This window comes from Rattus norvegicus, chromosome 2 (genome assembly GCF_036323735.1).
Source record: "Rattus norvegicus strain BN/NHsdMcwi chromosome 2, GRCr8, whole genome shotgun sequence".
Taxonomy (NCBI): domain Eukaryota; kingdom Metazoa; phylum Chordata; class Mammalia; order Rodentia; family Muridae; genus Rattus; species Rattus norvegicus.
Window position 1 is genome coordinate 249698429 of NC_086020.1, and position 19491 is coordinate 249717919.

Below are 19491 nucleotides of genomic sequence, written 5' to 3' on the forward strand. Positions count from 1 at the left end.
AGTTTTATTGATATTACTTACAGAAATATGGGTGAGGGCTTATTTATAGGAGCAGAAATGACTCAAAGGGGGTTAGGGATTTTAGCTCAGTGGTAGAGCGCTTGCTAGGCCCTGGGTTCAGTCCCCAGCTCTGAAAAAGAGGAAAAAAAAATGACTCAAAGACAACTTATCACCAAAGCCTATCCCAGCTCACAAAACTCAGAATCTGGAGCACAGATCAACAGGTTCCAGAGTGTCTTTTCCAGGTGCCTCTTCAGTTATTCTAAACCTCTCCCAGGCAGCTTAGCTGGTTTCTGTTTCTTCTAGGCAGCTGGTTGGGTCTGATTAGTCTTCTTTGCAGCTTGGCTTAACTTCATGTGAGAGGGACTCTCAGCTTTTATTACTAACTCTGGTAGGGAGGAGGGTCCTAGTGAATCTGGTCAGTTTCAGGGACTTCTGAGTGAAGCTATTCACTTCTTGCTTAAGGAGCTTCCTGCAGAATTAAATATTTTAATCTCTGAACATACTGTTAAACAACAACCATCATACCAGATACACAGATCTTATTTTTATCAAGTATATCTGTTAGTTTGAAAGGAAGCATCATCTCCCTGGTACTATTATTTCATAGTTCAGGTGGGAAAGATCAATGAAGAATAGCTATGTAGAAGAAAAATTGTCATGTTTATTGAAGAATTATGTAGCATTGAGTATTTTCAGGCTGCTATGTGGACTCAATCTATTGTACTAAGTTTTGAATTTCTCTGGATTCTTTGTTAGGATTCAGTTCTGTATGTAATCCATATATTAAATTGCAGATTGCCTGAATTTCTCAGACAACTTTGAATGGATGATGAGGCTGTATTTGACTGAAAAATGTAATATATGATGATAATGCTATGGTATTTTTACAGATAAATTGGCACATGTGCTTTTTTATAATACATTGACAGTTATCTTTGTGGACAAATAATCAGAAATCCATATGAGAGTAAGAAATAGTTCTTACCAGTGAATTATTTCAGGGAAAGTTAAAATGTACATATTGAAGTCATTGAGAATGGAGTAGCAGCTTGTCCTAACCAGTTAGTGGAGTGAAGGGAGAGCTAGTGAAGACTGGAACTTCCAAGGATCATTCACAGTGAAAGCATGTGTAAAACCCCTTTGTTTATTAAAGTGAAGAAAACAAGGCATGAGACTTTGTCATTTTGAGTTTATCATCTGTGAAGAGAGCCAGGAAACAATTCTCATGGAAAACCAATTTCAGGATAGGGATGTAGTTTCTCAATTTTATATTTCACTACAGCCTATCACATTAGAGAGGTATTTAACTCCTAAAATAGTCCCAGCACTTGTAGGTAGAAGCAGGAGGTTGTGAGCTCCAGGATAGCCTGGGCTACTTATCAGACTCTGCCTTACAAAAGAAGCAAACAACAAAAAGAACTCTCTTTTAACTCTTAAAGGAGCCTTAACTGAACCAATGGTATTTAGGAATGTCAATTTGAAATTGTATTTGTGATGGTGTTTAAGGGGATGGCTTTTCAGTCTTCATTTTGCTGTGCTGTCTTGAAATTTTTTATGGCATAGACAATTACTTTTTTTGGTGTGTCAGAAAATATTAATTATTAGCAAAAGCTTTGTGATCTACTTGCCTTTTTGTTTAATTTCTGCTAATTTTGTTAATGTTTTGTGCTATAGAATAAGCAATCAGGGCTGGTACTTACTGTAGCTCACTTAGTAGAATACATAATATTTATAAATCCCTGGGTTTGATCTCCAACACTGTATAAATTGGGCTTGTGAGCTCTGGGAAGGTGGAGGCAGAAGGATCAGAAGTTGAGGCCATCTTCTGTTACATATTAAGTTCTAGGCCAGCCTAGGCTACAGGAGAGGTGGTCTCTAAAAATGAAAAAGGAGAAGAAAAAATAATTAGAAAATGCTAAACTACTTCTCAAGGACTATTTAATTTCAGTTTAAGATTTTAATGTTATATTGGTTTTCTGCCTTAAAACGTTTACCTGATGAACTATAATGACATAAGCACATATGGGGAAAAATGGACATAACTTTACTTATCTCTGTCCCATAATTCCTAGCACTTCCTGATGCAGACAGTCATGGCTTTTTGTGTACACGGGGCTATCTTTGGTTTCTAGATTTATTTGTCAATTATTTATTTGTGTGGGTTTATGTCATGGTATACATGGCATTTGCTGTCTATCTAGACCTGGCAGTTTTCTTCATTTAGGATGCACATGCACACACACATTTTTTAAAGAGGTGCCTTGTGACACATTTTCAAAGTGATCAGTTGTTTATTCGGCACATTTTGAATTATCCAGTGTTCTTCCTTAAACAGGCTTTGAGATCCCAAGTCATGTGTATATTTTCAGATTTTTATCTCTGCTAAAGTACTCAGTGAATTCATTAATAGATGACTAAAAATTGCAAAGATAAATTTAGACTAGAAATAGAGAAATTCTATATTAGAATTTCTTTTCTACTAGTTGAATTTTTCTTAAAAGTTTTGTATTAATGGGCTGGGGAGAGGTCTCAGCAGTTGGGAGCTCTTGCTGCTCTTTTAGAGGACTGAAGTGTTCCCAACCCTCATAGGGGAAGGAGTGACTCACATCTGCTGCTCTAGTTCTAGGGGATCTAACACTCTCCTCTGCCTCCTATGTATGCACATGCACACATAGGACATACAGGGCACACAGACATATGAATAAAACAATCTTTAAATTTTTTTATTGGGGACTTTTATTACTACCCTGAGTTTTTAAAATTCAACAACTTTTATTTCTTACTTAAAGAAAGAAAAACACAAGGAACACGAGTCAGCAGAATGTCTGAGTATGTAATGGCAGTTGCTATCCAACAACTCGCCTGCTGACCTGAGTTCAGTACACAGAACTGATAAAAAGGTGGGAGGAGCAAACCACAGAATTGCCTGTGGTTTCTTCATACACATTTTAACAGAAAGCATCTTTTTAAAGATTTTATTTATCTATTGTATATAAGTACACTGTAGCTGTCTTCAGACACACTGGAAGAGGGCATCAGATCTCATTACAGATGGTTGTGAGCCACCATGTGGGTGCTGGGAATTGAACTCAGGACCTCTGGAAGAGCAGCCAGTGCTCTTAACCACTGAGCCATCTCTCCAGCCCCCACACATATTTTATACCTGTACACTACACACACACACTCACACTCACACTCACACACACACACACACACACACACAATGTGATACAAATTTTAAAAAATTTAAAAAGCAATGGCATTTATTTTAAAAACAACTATTGGGAAAAAAAATTACTGACTAGTTTTTTTTTTTTGTTTTGTTTTGTTTTGTTTTTTTACATTCTAGTCACAGCTCTTCTAAGGAAACTCAAGCAGCAATCTAGGGAGAGTGTTGGAGAAAAACGACCTCGGTTGTTAAAAGCCCTAAAAGAGGTAAGTCAGGCTTCTTTGCTGATTCTTTACTAAAACAATTAACTATCATTTTAAAAAGCATTTAGTGTGTGTGTGTGTGTGTGTGTGTGTGTGTGTGTGTGTGTGTGTGTGTGTGTGTGTGTAGGTAGGTAGGTAGGTAGGTAGGTAGGTAGGTAGTTGGTAGGGTGCCCAAGGAAGCCAAAGGGCACTGGAGCTGCTGTTATCGGTAATGGTGAGCTGTCCAGTGGACCAAATTTGGTCCTTTGAAGAGCAGAAGGTGCTCTTAACCTTTGAACCTCTCTCTAACCTCTTAAGCAGTCTTTTAAAATGAAGTTAAATCTCACCAGTTAAGGATTAATAAATAAACTGTGAAAGTTATTTTTAAATTAAGTAATCGAAATATAATTCTGGGGTTACAATGTGTGTGTTCTTGGTAGAAGCGTATTTTCTTTGAACTGGGAAGATATTATTAACGTTTAATAAATTAGACAGGTGCTCTAGAAGAGTTGCATTATGGTGTCATGGTTGGTGGCCACATCTTACTGATGTTGGTGCTACAAGAAGGTATTTTGATAATTGTGTTCTTTTTCAAATCCAAACATAAGAAATAGAAGAATAATTTCTATTTCTCCTCTTGTCTTTCAATCTGTAATGATATCAGGTAGTTTTTTAGAGTGGGGGTAGGGGCAGGGGCAACATTGTAAGTATCAGAGCTTATAACTAAAGCACATTTAGTAATTTTTCTTATTTTATTTCTCAGTTAGGTGACTTTTACCTAGAACTTCACTGGGATTTTCAAAGCTGGGGTAAGAGTATGCTATGTTTTATTTTAAAAGTGAAATTATAGACATATTAGCATGACACATTTGATACTTGTCTTCCTTGTGTTTAGCATAATCATTGTAAAACTTACTAGTAATATTGTATTCCCAGCTAGAGAAGCAGTTCTCAAAATTTTAGTTTTTAAGATGGAAAATTACTGAAAAAAAATTTTTTTTTTTTTAACAAAAACAAGCTTGAAAACTCTAGGAATTTAGTCTTGCATCTTATATCTGTAATTCCAGTACCATGGGGCTGAGGCAGAATTGTAGCCACAGGTTCAAAGCCATGCTAAATCAGGCCATGCTTGATTACAGTACTACAGCGTAAGACCCTTTTAAAAAGAATACTGGGACTCAGTGGTTAGGAGCACTTCTGCTCTTGTAGAGGACCCAGGTTCAGTTCCCAGCACCCACTCAGGCAGCTCACAAACTGCCTGTAACTCCAGTTCAGAGAATTGAATGCCCTCTTCTGGTCTCTGTAGATACAGTGTGTATACTCAGGCTTATTCAAACATGCATATGAAACAAAAAATAAAATAAAGGTTTAATAATATTATAATTTAGTGTTAAAAACGTCAAAAAATGAAAAATTATGGGTTTATTAGAGTATTCAATTTGAGAAAGTTTGAAGTATAGTTCTGTAATTTCTAAGAATTAAAATTCTTTTTATTTTATCATCTTTTAGTCATTTTTGCCCCTTAAGTACTTGATGGCTATTGTCTTAACATAGAACTTGTTATTTATAAAAGGTTTTAATTTTGCATCCATGTATTTATCATAGCAATGAAAGTGATTTTCCTTTTATCAAATGTGAATCTTACAAGAGAAAACTTAATGTCCAAAAACAAAGTTTCATGAAAATGACCCATGCTTTTTTTTTTAAGCTAATTGAAAAAATAAATTTTATTTTATTATTTCTTTGTTTATTTGGTTTTTCAAGACAGGGTTTCTCTGTGTAACAGTCCTGGCTGTCCTGAAACTTGGCTTTGTAGACCAAGCTGGCCTTGAACTCAGATGCATCCATACACGCTCTCAAGCGCTGGGGTTAAAGTCGTGTACCACAGTGTCCAGCTTAACTTTATTTTCATTAAAGATTTAATACATTTGATTGCAATAAACACATATTTTTACCAGCATCTGAGTTAATTTTTGTATTATTAAGTAATTTAAATGATTAGTGGTATATATCTTTAAAATAGTTTTTGAAACCAAATATTGACAAAAATGGGAAATATATATTATTCTATATAATTGTATATGATTTGGAAGTTACACACATTACATATACATGTTCTAATTATTTTATATTGTTTGTATGCTACAATGATATTCTCTCTATATAGGTTTTTTTTTTTTTTTAATTAACTTGAGTATTTCTTATATACATTTCGAGTGTTATTCCCTTTCCCGGTTTCCAGGCAAACATCCCCCTCTCCCCTCCCCTTTCTTATCAGTGTTCCCCTCCCCATCCTCCCCCCATTGCCACCCTCCCCCCAACAATCATGTTCACTGGGGGTTCAGTCTTAGCAGGACCCAGGGCTTCCCCTTCCACTGGTGCTCTTACTAGGATCTCTATATAGTTATATACTGTCTATAAATAGGCTTTTCTAGACCTTACCAAAAACTACTAGTAGTGACATTTCACAGTTTGAAAAATAATAGACATTTTACAGTTTGGAGGCCATAGAAGATTTATAAATACAACTTAGTTTGGAGCTTTGCATTGACACTGATACTGTTTAATACAAGTCACACTTTGAGAATGCATTGTGTGTGCACACTCACAACTTAAGGGCTAAGGTTATGTTCAGCTGAGCTGGTAAAGTACCTGCTGTTCAAGCATGAGGACCTGAGTTCTGATACTTCGCACCCATGTACAATGCTGGATGCAGCAGTGCATGCCTGTAATCCTGTGCATAGAAGCGGAGGCAAAGGGTCCAGGGATGACCATTCTAGCCAGACTGTGAGCTTCCAGTTTGTGAGAGACAGGTCTCAAGTGGGTTTGGTAGAGCAAGACACCATCAATCTCTGACCTGTATGTGCACACCTAGGAGGGTTGGTGGGTAAAGGTGTGGTTTTCTGTACAGATTTTGAAACTGAGGCACAGTGAGCCTAAGTAACAAGGGTACATATTTAGGACTCAAATTAAAATACAGCCATCTCAAAGGTTGTTTCTTTTATGTTACTGTTCTGCTGTTTTTTCCCAAATGATATTAAGGCATCTATTAGGTAAGACCCAGAATTTCCTGTTTAGTATGAAGGAATGTTTAGTGACCCCAGGTAGTATTTTCTCATCAGTATCACACAGCAGTCTGTGAAGTGGCGTTAGTTAGTTCTGTTACTTGTGGAAGTAGGTGAGGATAAGGGCTTAGTAAAGTACATTGACAAGTTCTTGAGAGATAACTATCTTAAAGGCAATCATCAACATTTGGTAAATTACTAAAATATTTGCTGCTTTTTAAAAATTTACAAATTTCTTAAGACTTTAGTATTTTTTAACCTTTTGTTTCTGAATTACAGTGCCTTTGCTTTCCCGAATTCTGCCTTCTGATGCCTGTAAAATATACAAGCAAGGTATCAATATCAGGTGAGGCGATGTGCTCTGTGTTCTGAGTAAAAGAAAGGTAATTCTGGGGGCAGCTCTTCTGGTAGTCATCGTTTACTTGTGTTTAGTAACTTAAAATACTGTTAGCACATTCAGGTTTGTGCTCCTGTAAGACCTAGTGCAGATACAGAAGTAAATTCATCGAAAACTGTAAGTTGAGATGAGCTTCTCATTCAAGCAGACTCTCTAGCGTCAGGGAATGCCTTCCTTTAGTAATAAGGACACTTGAGAAAGATCCACCCTACATCCTAACTTCACTCTGTGTCTTTTGCACCCTTTATTCCCTGTTTTTCTGTCCATGCGTCCACCCTTTCTCCATTCATGTCTTCAGTCATCTTCCCATTTCAACCAACATATTAAAGATGATTTAATTTTCTTTTCCTTTTATAGCTGTGATTGATAATTAAGTTTATAAAATGTAAATATATTTTTATTCTAAAATTTTACTTTTGTCATTTAAAATTTTAGGTTATTAATGTAACAAAAATTTAAACTTTAAATTTATAAATTAATATTAATATTTCTGTTTGCATATCTATACATAGTACATAATGTTTATGAAGTGTGTATATAGGCAGCCTTGTATATATATTTCTGTATGTCTCCAGATTACTAATTTAGATGTTTACAATTTAAAATTTTGAGGGATTTTTTTTTTTTAGATACACTTTGCATTTGTAGGAGAGAAAGCTCAGAGAAATTTAATAATTCTTAAATGATCATTTTATATCTTAGTTGTATCTTAGTTATATCTTAGATGTTATCTAAGATGGCCATGGTGTTGTATACGTATAATCCCAGCACCTGAGAAGTTGAGGGCCATTCTGAGATATATAATGAGGATGGGGGGTGCTGGGTGGGGGTGGAGACAGACACAAAGAAAATACCCATAACAGCTCACTGATTACAAACTTTGCTTATATTGCATGTCAGTGACATAATGTATTTTTTAGGCTTTTATCAGAATATTTTGGATTCAAATTTTGGATTTGTATAAAGCTCCTTTTTGCTTCTTCACTAATTACATAGTAAAATTTAAATATTTAGGTTTATCAGTCACAGTGGTGTTTTTACCTGTAGTCTCAGCTACTTGGGGGGCCAAGGCAGGAGGATCACTTGAATTCAGGAATTCTAGGCTATAGTATAGTAAGTCACCTGGGTATTTTCTGGGAGATGGAGACCTCCAGGTTGTTTAAGGAGGGTTCAGGTGGATGAGGTTAGAACAATATTTAGATTATAGGCCGTGTGTGTGTGTGTGTGTGTGTGTGTGTGTGTGTGTGTGTGTGTGTGTTTATATGTTTGTATGCATGTATATATGTGTATATATATATTTTTTATATATATAAATATGTCTCACTTCAGTTGTAATGATAGAGACACAGAATTAAGATTGACACTACGATTTAATTGGGGAGTGTTTGACTGATGGAGCTATTGCTGGGTCCAAGTCCTTTGAAAATTAAGCCTTGGATTTGTGACCAATGTGCCTCAGCTTTCAAGTAGGTTGGACTTGTTGAGATTGCGAATGTTCCCATGTCCTTGTCTTTTTGCCTCTTTTTCTGTCTATCTTTTCTTTCTCATTCTCATCCTAGAAGCCCATTATAATTCTCAGGATGTTAGGGACAGAAATGGAGACAAAGGATTGTTCGTGCCACCTTTTATGTAGTCTAAATTCCCAAGTGACTGAGGCTTTGAGCCTAGTAGTTTAATTGTGTACTTAGATGTTAGATTTCCTTTTGGTATTTGGTGAACTTCTGACATGACGACTGATTCTCTTTTCTTTTGGGCCATGTGTACACCCAGTCACAGACTTCTTACACAGTTTAGGTGTCAAACCTCTTGGGAGAAGATCAGGGGCCAGCAGTGTCTTCTTACCCTTGTAAAAAAATTTAGCACTCTTAGGGTCTTTTGACTTCATGTTGCAGCCATTTGTGTGTGTGTGTGTGTGTGTGTGTGTGTGTGTGTGTGTGTGTGTGTGTGTGTACATACGATCACAGTCACTCACTCTGGTGTACACATGGTATGTAGGAACCGTGCTACTCCCCTCCCCCCCTTTTGCTTTTTCAAGATAAGGTTTCTCTGTATAGCTTAGCTATCCTGGAACTCTGTAGATCAGGCTGGTCTAAAACTCATAGAGATCCACCTGCATGTGCCACCATTGTCTGGTATGTGCTGACTTCTTTATGGTGTGCACATGGGACCACACTTACTTTCTTATGGTCTATATGTGTGCATGTGGTATCTGTACTTGCTTCTTTTTTATAAAGGTCTTTTTTGTTGTTGTTGTTGTTGTTGTTATTATTATTATTGTTATTATTAAATTATTTATTTACATTCCAAATGTTGCCTCCCTTCCTGGTCCTCCCCAAGTTCTTCAACACATTCCCTCTCCCCTTTTTTTCTGAGAGGGTGTTCCCCCATCCACCCACCTACCCACCTAATCCCCACCAGCATCCCCCTTCCCTGGGGCATCAAGTCTCTACAAGATTAAGTGTATCCTTCCCCACTGAGGCCAGACAAAGCAGTCCTCTGCTCCATACCTGCTGGGAGCCACAGACCTGCCCATGTATGCTCTTTGATTGGTGGCTTAATCTCTGGGAGCTCTGGGGGGGAGGGGTCTGAGTTAGTTGATACTATTGTTCTTCCTGTGAGGTTGCCCTTTCCTTCAACTCCTTCAATCCTTCCCCTAACTCTTCTATAGGGGTCCCCAACCTCAGTTCAGTGGTTGGCTTTAAGTGTCTGCACCTGCCTCAGTCAGCTGCTGGTAAAGCCTCTCAAGAGGACAGCCATGTTAGGCTCGTGTCTGCCAGCACAACATGGCATCAGTAATAATGTCAAGGTTTGGTGCCTATGCGTGGGATGGATCCCAAGTTGGGCTGGTCACTGAACAGCCTTTCCTTCAGTCTCTTCTCCATTTTTGTCCCTGCAGGACAGGAACAATAGACAGAAACAGTTCTGGGTCAAAAACTTTGAGGTTGCATGGGCGGTCCCATGCTGCAACTGGGCTATTTCCATACTTGTGTTTTGATGGTATATGTGTATCATGCACAGGGAGACTATATGCACTTCTTATAGTGTCTTTGCTGTACACATAGAGACTTTGTTTTTCTTTTTTGGTTTTTCAATGTAGTCCTAGCAGACCTGGTACTCGCTCTGTAGACCAACTGGGTTTGAACTCAGAGATGCCTCTGCTTTCCAAATGCTTGGATTGAAGGTGTGTGCCAACACACCTTATATTTTATTTTTTAAAGTTATATATGTATGGGTATTGTGTCTATGTTTCACTTGTGTGCCTGTTGCCCATAGATGCCAGAAGAAGGCGCCAGATCCTTCAAACTACAGTTACAGATAGTTGTGAGCTGAGAATTGAACCCAGGTTCTTTGCAAGAGCAGCCAGCCCTCTTAATCACTGATTAAGCCCTCAAACTTAATTTGTAGTATGTTTATACCTTTCGTGTAGAGACCATACTTAGTTCTTTGCTTAAGTTCATCCCATTGTCTTGATGAAATTGTTAATACTATAATCTTTTTGTCCTTAAAAGTTGTTATTTTTAATGTTAAGTTACATATAGCTCTAGTTACTGCTATAGTTCAAGTTGAGCTTTTCCTGTGTATAGAAATCAGAAAGCCAGTCCATTTTGCTTTATCTGTGATAAAGCTTGACAAGTCAACAAAATAATGAATTCTTATAGTTAGATTACAAACTCCTAGATCTTTCACAGTGACACTCAAAGAGTGTGATGATCCATTCTTGATAGCTATGCTAAGCAGTTTCTGAGATTAAGGAGTGCGTTGAGCAATTGGTAAGTGAACCTGGACTAGTAAACTATAATATAAGCCTTAATTATAAGACTGAGTAATTCAAGGTTAGTGGTAAACTCTTTAATCCCAGTGTTTTTCCGATTTCAATTAGTGATATGTGGAATGTCGGAGACCACACCATTCAGCTAGACCATCGCAGGTCCAGGTTACTTGTGGAGTCAGCAAACATGTAGATGTAGGTCTATAAATGTATGGTAGAAACTGATTTCTATCCTAGCTTAATTTCTGTTGCTGTGCTAAGAATATCCTGGCTCGGGCTGGATTGATAGCTCAGTGTTGAAGTATATATACTGAAGAGTTCAGTTACCAGTACCCACATCAGGTGGCTCATAGTCACCTGTAACTCCAGCTTCTGGGGCATTCAACATCTTTGGTCTCTGAACACATAAACTCATGTGAACATACCCAAACATGTAATTTAAAATAATAAAAATAAGTAAAACTTTATTAAGATAAAAAAATCGCAACAAAAATAACTTTGGAGGAATCGAGTTTAGTTTATAATTCCAGGGAACAATCTGTCCTTGTAGGAAAGTCCCAGTGGCTGGATCTTGAAGCAGTAAGTCATATACTATCTATAGTCAAGAGCAGAGAGAAATCAGCATATTCATGCTTAGGACTCAGCTTACTTTTTTCCTCTAAAGACAGTTGAGAACCCAGAACCAGCAAATGGTGCCTCCTACTTTCAGGATGGGTCTTCTGGTATCAATTAAGATAGTCAAGACAATCTCCCACTGACGTTGCCAGAGGCCAATCTGATGTAGACAGTTCTTCCCAGATGATTCTAGATTATATCAGGTTGACAACTGAAACTGATTATAGTCCAGGAGGACCATGGGAATATTGGACTGACAGTTTTTTGTTTGTTTGTTTTTTTGGTTTTTTTTTTTCAAGACAAGGTTTCTCAAGATGTCTCTCTCTGGCTGTCCTGGACTCACTGTGTAGACCAGGCAGGCTTCAAACTCAAAGAGAGCCTCTTACCTCTGATGGGATTAAACACATCTGGCAGGAATGTTGTTTAAAAAGATGGTGGGCTAAATCTGGAAGCCCAGTAGAAAGCTCTATAGTTTTGCAGTAGGTTGACATGATTGGTAAGGCTGAAGGGCAGACTAAGGTTGCATAGGTGATTAGGTATAAGAGATGATTTTAATTCAGAATTGCATTCTCAGTGCAAGACTATGGCCCAATATACCTGTACGTACCTATCTCGAGTACTGTGCTAGTTATAGGCTCCTGAAGAAATCTTTCTCTTTCTGCCTTCCCTATGCAGGTACAGCTGAGGGAATGAGGAGGCGGTGGTGAAGGAAGGGTAGTGTCACCCTGGGGCCTTTTCTTTCTTGCTTGGTTAACTAAGTGCTCAGAAAAGGGAAATACAGATAATAGAGTATGTATTCAAATGCTATTTTCAATAACATTTTAAATTTAGTTTTTATCTACAGATTTTGGTATTGACATCTTAGAGCTTAAGAGGCACAAAGCTTACGTTTATTAATAAAGTTTTATCAAACTTTTCTGTCAGTTATTACTGCCCATCTTTTATTTTATAGGCTTGACACAACTCTCATAGACTTTACTGACATGAAGTGCCAACGAGGGGACCTGAGCTTCATCTTCAGTGGGGATGCTGCACCCTCTGAGTCTTTTGTAGTGTTAGACAATGAACAAAAAGTTTATCAGCGAATACACCATGAGGTGAGCAGGTCTTATTAATATTTCCCTAAAGGGTTGGAAATGTGTATGTATTTACCAAAACCTCTCTATAATTGCTTCACTTAAAGCATAAAGTATAAATTGATATAGTTAATTCGCAAAACTTTAGTTTCTTTTTTGGAACCATCCTCCTCCTAGTTTCTGGTTTCTTTGATAGAATTCAGGTGATTCCTCGGCTAGTGGCCTGGGCTTCTCCTAGTTTTCACTGGCTCTCATGTTGGGTCTCTGCCAACAGAGAGACCCTTCTGCCCACTGTTGTCCGTCTAACTGAGCTGCTTCTTCACTGACGTCTGCACAGCTCTGAACAGAAGCCCTGCTCTCCCCCTTGGGCTCCTGTCCTCTGCCTCTTCTTCGTTTTGGTTCTGCTGTATGTTGAATTATGCCTCATCCATTCTTTTTCCTGCTGCAAACTAGAGGTTTCTCAGTATCCACATGTCACCAGGAGCTGTGCAAATAGTTCCTGTGTTTTTTCTTGGAGGTGGTGAAAACTGAGCTCAAGTGCTTTCAGGCTCCTGAGTATCCTGCAGATGATTTTAAAGTTCCTTCATGTTTACCTTGTCTCGCTCATTCCCAGATCATGTTTCTTGCTTACTGTCTTAGATTGGACTTTCATAGTTAACATTGTATGTGCACTAATGAAATAGTTTTCTAACTCATACTAAGAAATATAGATTTACAGGAGAAAAGAAGCAGCAGCAGCAGCAGCAGCAGCAGCGAGGGTATTCTTTGGAGAGGAGCCAGGTGAATGAAGTCAGGAAAGGAAGAGTAAGGACAGGCCGTTTGGGAAAAAGGTCTGACTGCAGTAAGAAAAAGTGTCAACGCCTTAAAAGCCAGAAAAGTTACCTCACAGTCTGTTGCAGTCAGCCACAGAGAGTCACAGATTTTTAAATAAGGTATCGATTTGACCAAATTTTGGTGAATTATTTTATTCTCTTTTTTTCCCCTTTTGCTATCACCCTCCCCCACTCCTGCCCTTTCTGGATTACACATGTCGTAGCTGAGAGGAGCTGCCAGGTGCTGTGGGGCAGCAGTGTGCAGTCACAGTCACTGGAGTCTATTGACCCTTAATATCAGGGTTATAATCTTAAGTGCTTTATAGCTTTTTATGTGGCAGATAACCTACACAAATTGCTATCTCTGTTTTATAGATTACAGATGATAGGTGACAGCTCCGGTTTCACCCAGAGTCCAAAATGAATTAGAGAGCAATTGGAGGCAAGAAAATTATGTGAGAAGCTAATGACCTAGGCATTTATTCATAAATAAGTCTTGTTATTCAGGGAACAAAGAGGCTGAGTAGAAAAGCTTGTGGCTACAGCTAGTCTACAGTAATCATCAGCAATAACCTGAGATTATACCAATACCATCCTTAGTACTGTTACAGACAAAGAGTGCAAAGTCCTGACATTAGTGCTAATGAATAATGGTTGAAAATGGATTCCTGGGTAACATAAATACTGAACAGTGTTCTAAAGAAATATTTTGGTTGTAATAGGTTGAGAAGATCAATCAAATACTACATTTCAAATTTCGTACAGGTCAGCTTGGGTACTGAACACTTAAGATTTTTTGAGTTCAGACAAGCTTTAGGAACAGAAATCCGTATATAAATCAAGAACCATTTCTTGACCCGTCACTGAAAATGATCTGTTATATTCCTTCAACAAGCAGTTAGTGAGCAATTATTGCCATGTTTGCATATGACAATAACAACTGGTTTCCTCTTTTGATATCTCCAAGAGTTTGATTTTGGGATTCTCCAGAGATACCAGAACCTGACCTACTCCAGTCTCAGGCATACAATAGCATGATATTTGCATGTAGCCTGCACACATCCTCATATGACATTAACTGTATTATTTCAGACAGCATAAACAGCACATTGATCTCCAAATAGAGCCTACTATATTCCTGTTCAAGAACTTCTGCTCAAAATCTAATTTCCTTACATTCAAAATCTGACTTCCTTGTATCTTTGGCACTGTGAACATAGACCCATCCACACATTACACCTGAGCATCACTGTTGAAGTTCTTGCACCTTCATTCACCACAGGACATATGGACACGGACACACACATAAACACAACCACCACCACCACCATCAACATCAAAACAACAGGAAGTAACAATCACTGTTCATTAATATCTCAACATCAATGGACCCAGTCAATTCCCAAATAGAAAGATACAGGCTAACAGAATGGATGCGAAAACAGGATCCATCAGCAATAAAGATAGATACTACCTCAGAGTAAAGGGCTGGAAAAAAGTTTTCCAAGCAAACGGACCCAAGAAGCAAGCTGGAGTAGCCATCCTAGTATCTAATAAAATGGACTTTCAACCAAAATTAATCAAAAGAGACAGGGAAGGACACACAGCAAAGGAAAAAATCTCCCAAGATGATATCTAAATTCTGAACATCTATACCCCAAACACAAGGGCAACTATAGCCAGCTCCCTTGTTCTTAGAAATATTGAAAAAGATTCAGACAACAGTGGTGGATTTTTAATTATATATTAGCAACGACTGAAGGCTAATTTATCTGTATTTAAAGTAAACAAAACTTTCATATAGGGATTTTTATCTCAGAACTTTCTATTTAATTCTCAAAGAAGTTTAAAAAAAAATGTTCTACAGACCATAGAGTTCTGTATTGAGTAACAGTGGGTTTATTACATCTATTTATATAGAAGTGTGAAAGTGCTGTAATTTTTGTGCCCTGCTTTTAAAGATTTATAATTAGTCATAATTCTGAGTATTAATCTCAGATACAATCTTTAAACATCTGGCTTTAGAATAAAAACATCACGTTATTTAGAAACTATGTATTTTTGTCTTTTGAAATTTGTATCCTTGAAGAAAACCAATATTTTTATTTTAACTTTCCCCCTAACCTAGGAGTCAGAGATGGAAACAGAAGAGGAAGTTGATATTTTAATGAGCAGCGATATTTATTCTGCAACTTTATCAACCAAATCAATTTCTTTCACACGTGCCCAAACTGGATGGCTTTTTCGGGAAGATAAAACAGTATGTAAAAATATAGATTTTTTTTAACTTAAAAATTATTATCCAGTATTATCAAAATAATGACAGAAATATAGAAATTTAGTTAGGCAGATCGTTCCTCTTCTTTTTGAATAGGTAGTTAACAGTGCATACTTAAAGAGTTTGCTTCTATTCTTGGAAAAGCCCAGAGAAGTGTAGTTTACTTGAACTCTTGTCTGCCTTGCCTTATGAGAAAGCATTGCACATGGCACACGGCTCCATTGTTTTTCTAGTGCTTAAGGCTAGGGCTGGAAGAGACGATGCATGTACTTTGTTTTGCTCTGTCTTTTCCTCTTACTTTAAAGCTCTGGTATCTTGACTGTTCATATTAAGCTTATATTTCTATAGGACTGACAGATTTAAATCTCAGTGGAATTTCTATAATTCCCATCATATCTGTCAGCAGAAGAATATAAGATCACCTAAAATATGCTAAGACTCTTTGACCTGGCATGCTCTGTATACATTATTCATCAAGGAGTGTTAAGATTTGAAACTGGCGTGAATTGTGTGTGCATGTACATGTATTAAAACACCATTATATATTAAATAACACAGTATATTTTTGAATGAAATGGATAATGAAACCTTTTAATCAATAATTACTTATAAATCCATAAAATTAAATAATACAAATTTAATAACAATAAGAGCCACATCAGGTAAATAACGAGATTCAATTTTTTAAAATTATATTTTATTGAACATAACAAGTGAATGTTTTTGTATTGGAAAACCAAAAACAAGCCTGGTATTCACTTAAAATGAACTCATAGAAGATAGAAATGAAGGGTGCAGAGGATGAGTGAGGTAAGCTATGGGAGAAAAGGGAAGAAAACAGAGGATTGTGAAGAGAGACCTTTCTTGCTTTAAGGGGGATTGGCTTGTGTGTTTATAGGACTTTGCATGTCTGAACTGTGTAGAGTAGGCTGGACATTAAGGGGAAGAGTTAGAAATCTGTTGCTAGGATATCAGGATTTTGTGGTGCAGTTTTGAAGCAGAATTGTATTTTCTTCTAGAATTCTTAGTGTTTGCTATTAAGGCTCAGAGGATTGGATAAGACCCAGACAAGTTATAGAGGGAAATCTGTTTTTCCAGAGTCTGTTAATTCAGTGTTATTTATATTAAAGATGCCATCACATCAGCATGTTAACCATCACAAGGTTAAATACGATACAGCATTTACATATGAAGTCAGAAAACTCCAGTGGTCCAGTGTCTAAGATTGGAACCCCTGTGGACATGTTTAATGTTTTTTACATATAAATATGTATCTGTAAATAATCTGTTGTGCTTTGTACTGATACTCTTTAAGACAGTGCTGTCAAAGGCTTTGGAACTGCCTGTTCATGAGTGTGTGGTGGGAACCTTTACTTCTCACATGAGTGCTGCCTAGATCCCTCAGCAGCTTGTATGTGACATAGTTAGTGAGTGAGTGAGTGAGCGAGTGAGCGAGCGAGCGAGCTACAACATGGATGAATGGCATACCTTGCTGCTATTTCCTACATTGTAACTGAATTTATCCCCCTCTCACATGTATAGAAGTGCACAGTATAGGCAGCAAGAGGATTCAGAGGCTGGATCATGAGCAGCACATACTTGACATTTTTGTCGATAGGATAGCTTTTGTTTCTTTATATATATGGTCACAAGATCTGTTAACTCCCTTCTAGCCACACTTAAGTTCTACTCCTGAGCCCGCAAAGCCTGTTTGACAACAAATGACACTTAGGACTGTGGGCAGCGGGCCCAGCATTGAAGTGCACTTGTTGCTTCGGAGTCTTAATTGTCTGTACTCTGTGCTCCTCTTCTGGGCAGCAGTAGACGGGTCACCTCAAGAGAAGATAAAGTAGAAACTGCTGTCCACCTAGTGTTACCACTCGGCATCCCAACTGCTGTCCACCTAGTGTTACCACTCGGCATCCCAACTGCTGTCCACCTAGTGTTACCACTCGGCATCCAAACTGCTGTCCACCTAGTGTTACCACTCGGCATCCCAAAGCTCTTGGGGAGTGCTGGGTGACCTCCTTTAAGTCTTTGACAGGTAAGGAGGGAGTCAGCATACCAGGGTTCCCATTTTGTAGGTAGAAATAGGTGCAAAATGCTTGGCTTCCTGGTAACTTTTAAGAGATGTACTGTACACACAGTTTGGACACAGCCACGTGGAGTAGGCAACCTGGACACAGGTGGAGATGGAAAGCTGGATCAAGTAAAGCTCTTAATAAGGAGACAGTTTTACATGGGACTGTGTGGGTCAGGGTTGGATGATTACTGAGGCATCCCTGGAAGGAACCATTTGCTCGCTTCTGGACGCCTTATCTGTTCCTGCATCTATAATTTAAGCATTTTACATGTATTAGTGAGCAAGGCTACTCTTAGTTTTTTCCTTTTCAAAGCAGTAAGCAGCAGTAACTTGATGTTTTATCCAGTCAGAAATCAGAGAGGGTCCAGCGTGGCATGGACTGTGAATTTTAGTTCTGCTTTTCTATCTATGAAATGGGAACAGTGTTACCTCTGACCCCTCCTTGTTATTCTAAATTGCTTGTTTAATGAACTTCTAAGATTACTTTGTGCTACTTGGTAGTAAAAGAACACCAGTGTGCTTCTGTTTAGACTGCCTAATTTGCAGGTTAATAGCATATATCTTTAGTACTTTAAATTTCCCTGTGAAGTTTGGAAATGAATGATTGTATTTTTAACTTACGAAAATAATTTGGTAACTTTAAATATCAGAATATTTTCACCTACATGATAAATGTTTATGGAGAAATTTATGATCTCAACACTTTTTTAAAATCTGAGATCAACCTTCCCTTAAACTGTCGTTTTGGAATATTTTGATTTTGTTTTAGGAAAGAGTAGGAAACTTTTTGGCAGACTTTTATCTGGTGAATGGACTTGTTCTAGAATCAAGGAAAAGAAGAGAGCACCTTAGCGAGGAGGACATTCTGCGGAATAAGGCCATCATGGAGAGCCTGAGCAAAGGTGGGAGCCTGACGGAGCAGAACTTTGAGGTATATGTCTCATAAACTCTGTCTGCCTGTATATCTTTATTTTCTTTGTTTCTGAAGAATAAAAAGGAGGATGGGGGTGTCTTTGGTATTTTTTTGAGTCTGTACTTTGTCTTTGAAGTCTTTATGTAAGCATGAATCATGGTGTTAATTTTTATTCCATGTCCTGTTGCCTGCTGCCTTAAAGATCCAGCTGAAGCTTCACCCACTTCCTAGACCATCTCTAGACTGTGCAGCCTGGGAACTCTATATTGAGTCTCTGCTTATTGAAATACTATGTGCAATAAGTATGAGATTCAGGAAGGGTGGGAAAGGAAAGTAGGAAACAAGAAGATACATGAAAATGAGAATTGGTCTATCTGATTTCTAATATGAGCCAGATACTGCTTCTTCCTTTTTAAAATGTATTTTGTATATATGTGTGTACGTCATGTGAACCAGGTGCACAGAGGCCAGAAGTGTGTGTGACAGATCTTCTGGGACTGAAGTTATAGGTGGTTGTGATCTGCCTGATATGGTTGCTGGGATCCAAAAATGGATCCTCTGAAAGAGCAGCAAATGCTTCTGACTACTGAGCCATCTCTCCTAGTTTCTTAAATTTTTTTGTTTCAGGCATAAACCCTATCAAGACCTAGATATTAACTCTCTCTACTCAAGAATTTTCAAGTTTGAGAATAAGGATCCTTGAGGGAGAATGGGATTAGTCCAGTAGGTCATAGCCCCTTTCTTCTTAAACTAGTGTCTGAATAAAATAACCAAAAGCACATCTCACAGAGTGTCGTCATGGCTACTCTGTGAAGCAGAAGCAGTCTTAGGGCCGTGAATGTGTTTGTAAGTACACACATGTTCGAGCATTACAGCTACAGTCAGAAAAATTGAGGATTAAGGACAGGAGGCTTGGGTGCTTCACCTACAGCAGAATGACTGAATTGCCTTAGAGTAGTGAGAGAGCAGGCTCTCAACAGTCCATGGAGATGGGGTGGCGAGCGAGAGCCTGTGTGTGCTTAGAAACAGTATAGAAATATTCCGGTTAAAACTGGGTAGGGCAAGTTAA

At 38.0% G+C, this 19491-nt stretch overlaps 1 protein-coding gene across 5 annotated transcripts in view; it reads left to right on the forward strand.

The window, feature by feature from the left end:
* Ankrd13c (ankyrin repeat domain 13C) overlaps positions 1–19491 on the forward strand; it is a 49521-nt gene that overhangs the window by 18677 nt on the left and 11353 nt on the right. Inside the window, exons 4-9 of one of the 5 annotated variants that reach the window (XM_063282547.1) lie at positions 3353–3438; positions 4178–4223; positions 6759–6825; positions 12213–12357; positions 15277–15408; positions 17245–17457. In XM_063282547.1, the coding sequence (XP_063138617.1) occupies positions 3353–3438; positions 4178–4223; positions 6759–6825; positions 12213–12357; positions 15277–15408; positions 17245–17250 (482 nt within the window). In that variant the 3' untranslated portion in view covers positions 17251–17457. Of the gene's footprint in view, positions 1–3352; positions 3439–4177; positions 4224–6758; positions 6826–12212; positions 12358–13046; positions 13266–15276; positions 15409–17244; positions 17458–18278; positions 18441–19491 lie in introns of those variants that run through there. The other 4 variants (NM_001191570.2, XM_063282546.1, XM_063282548.1 and 1 more) reach the window with 4 other exon arrangements.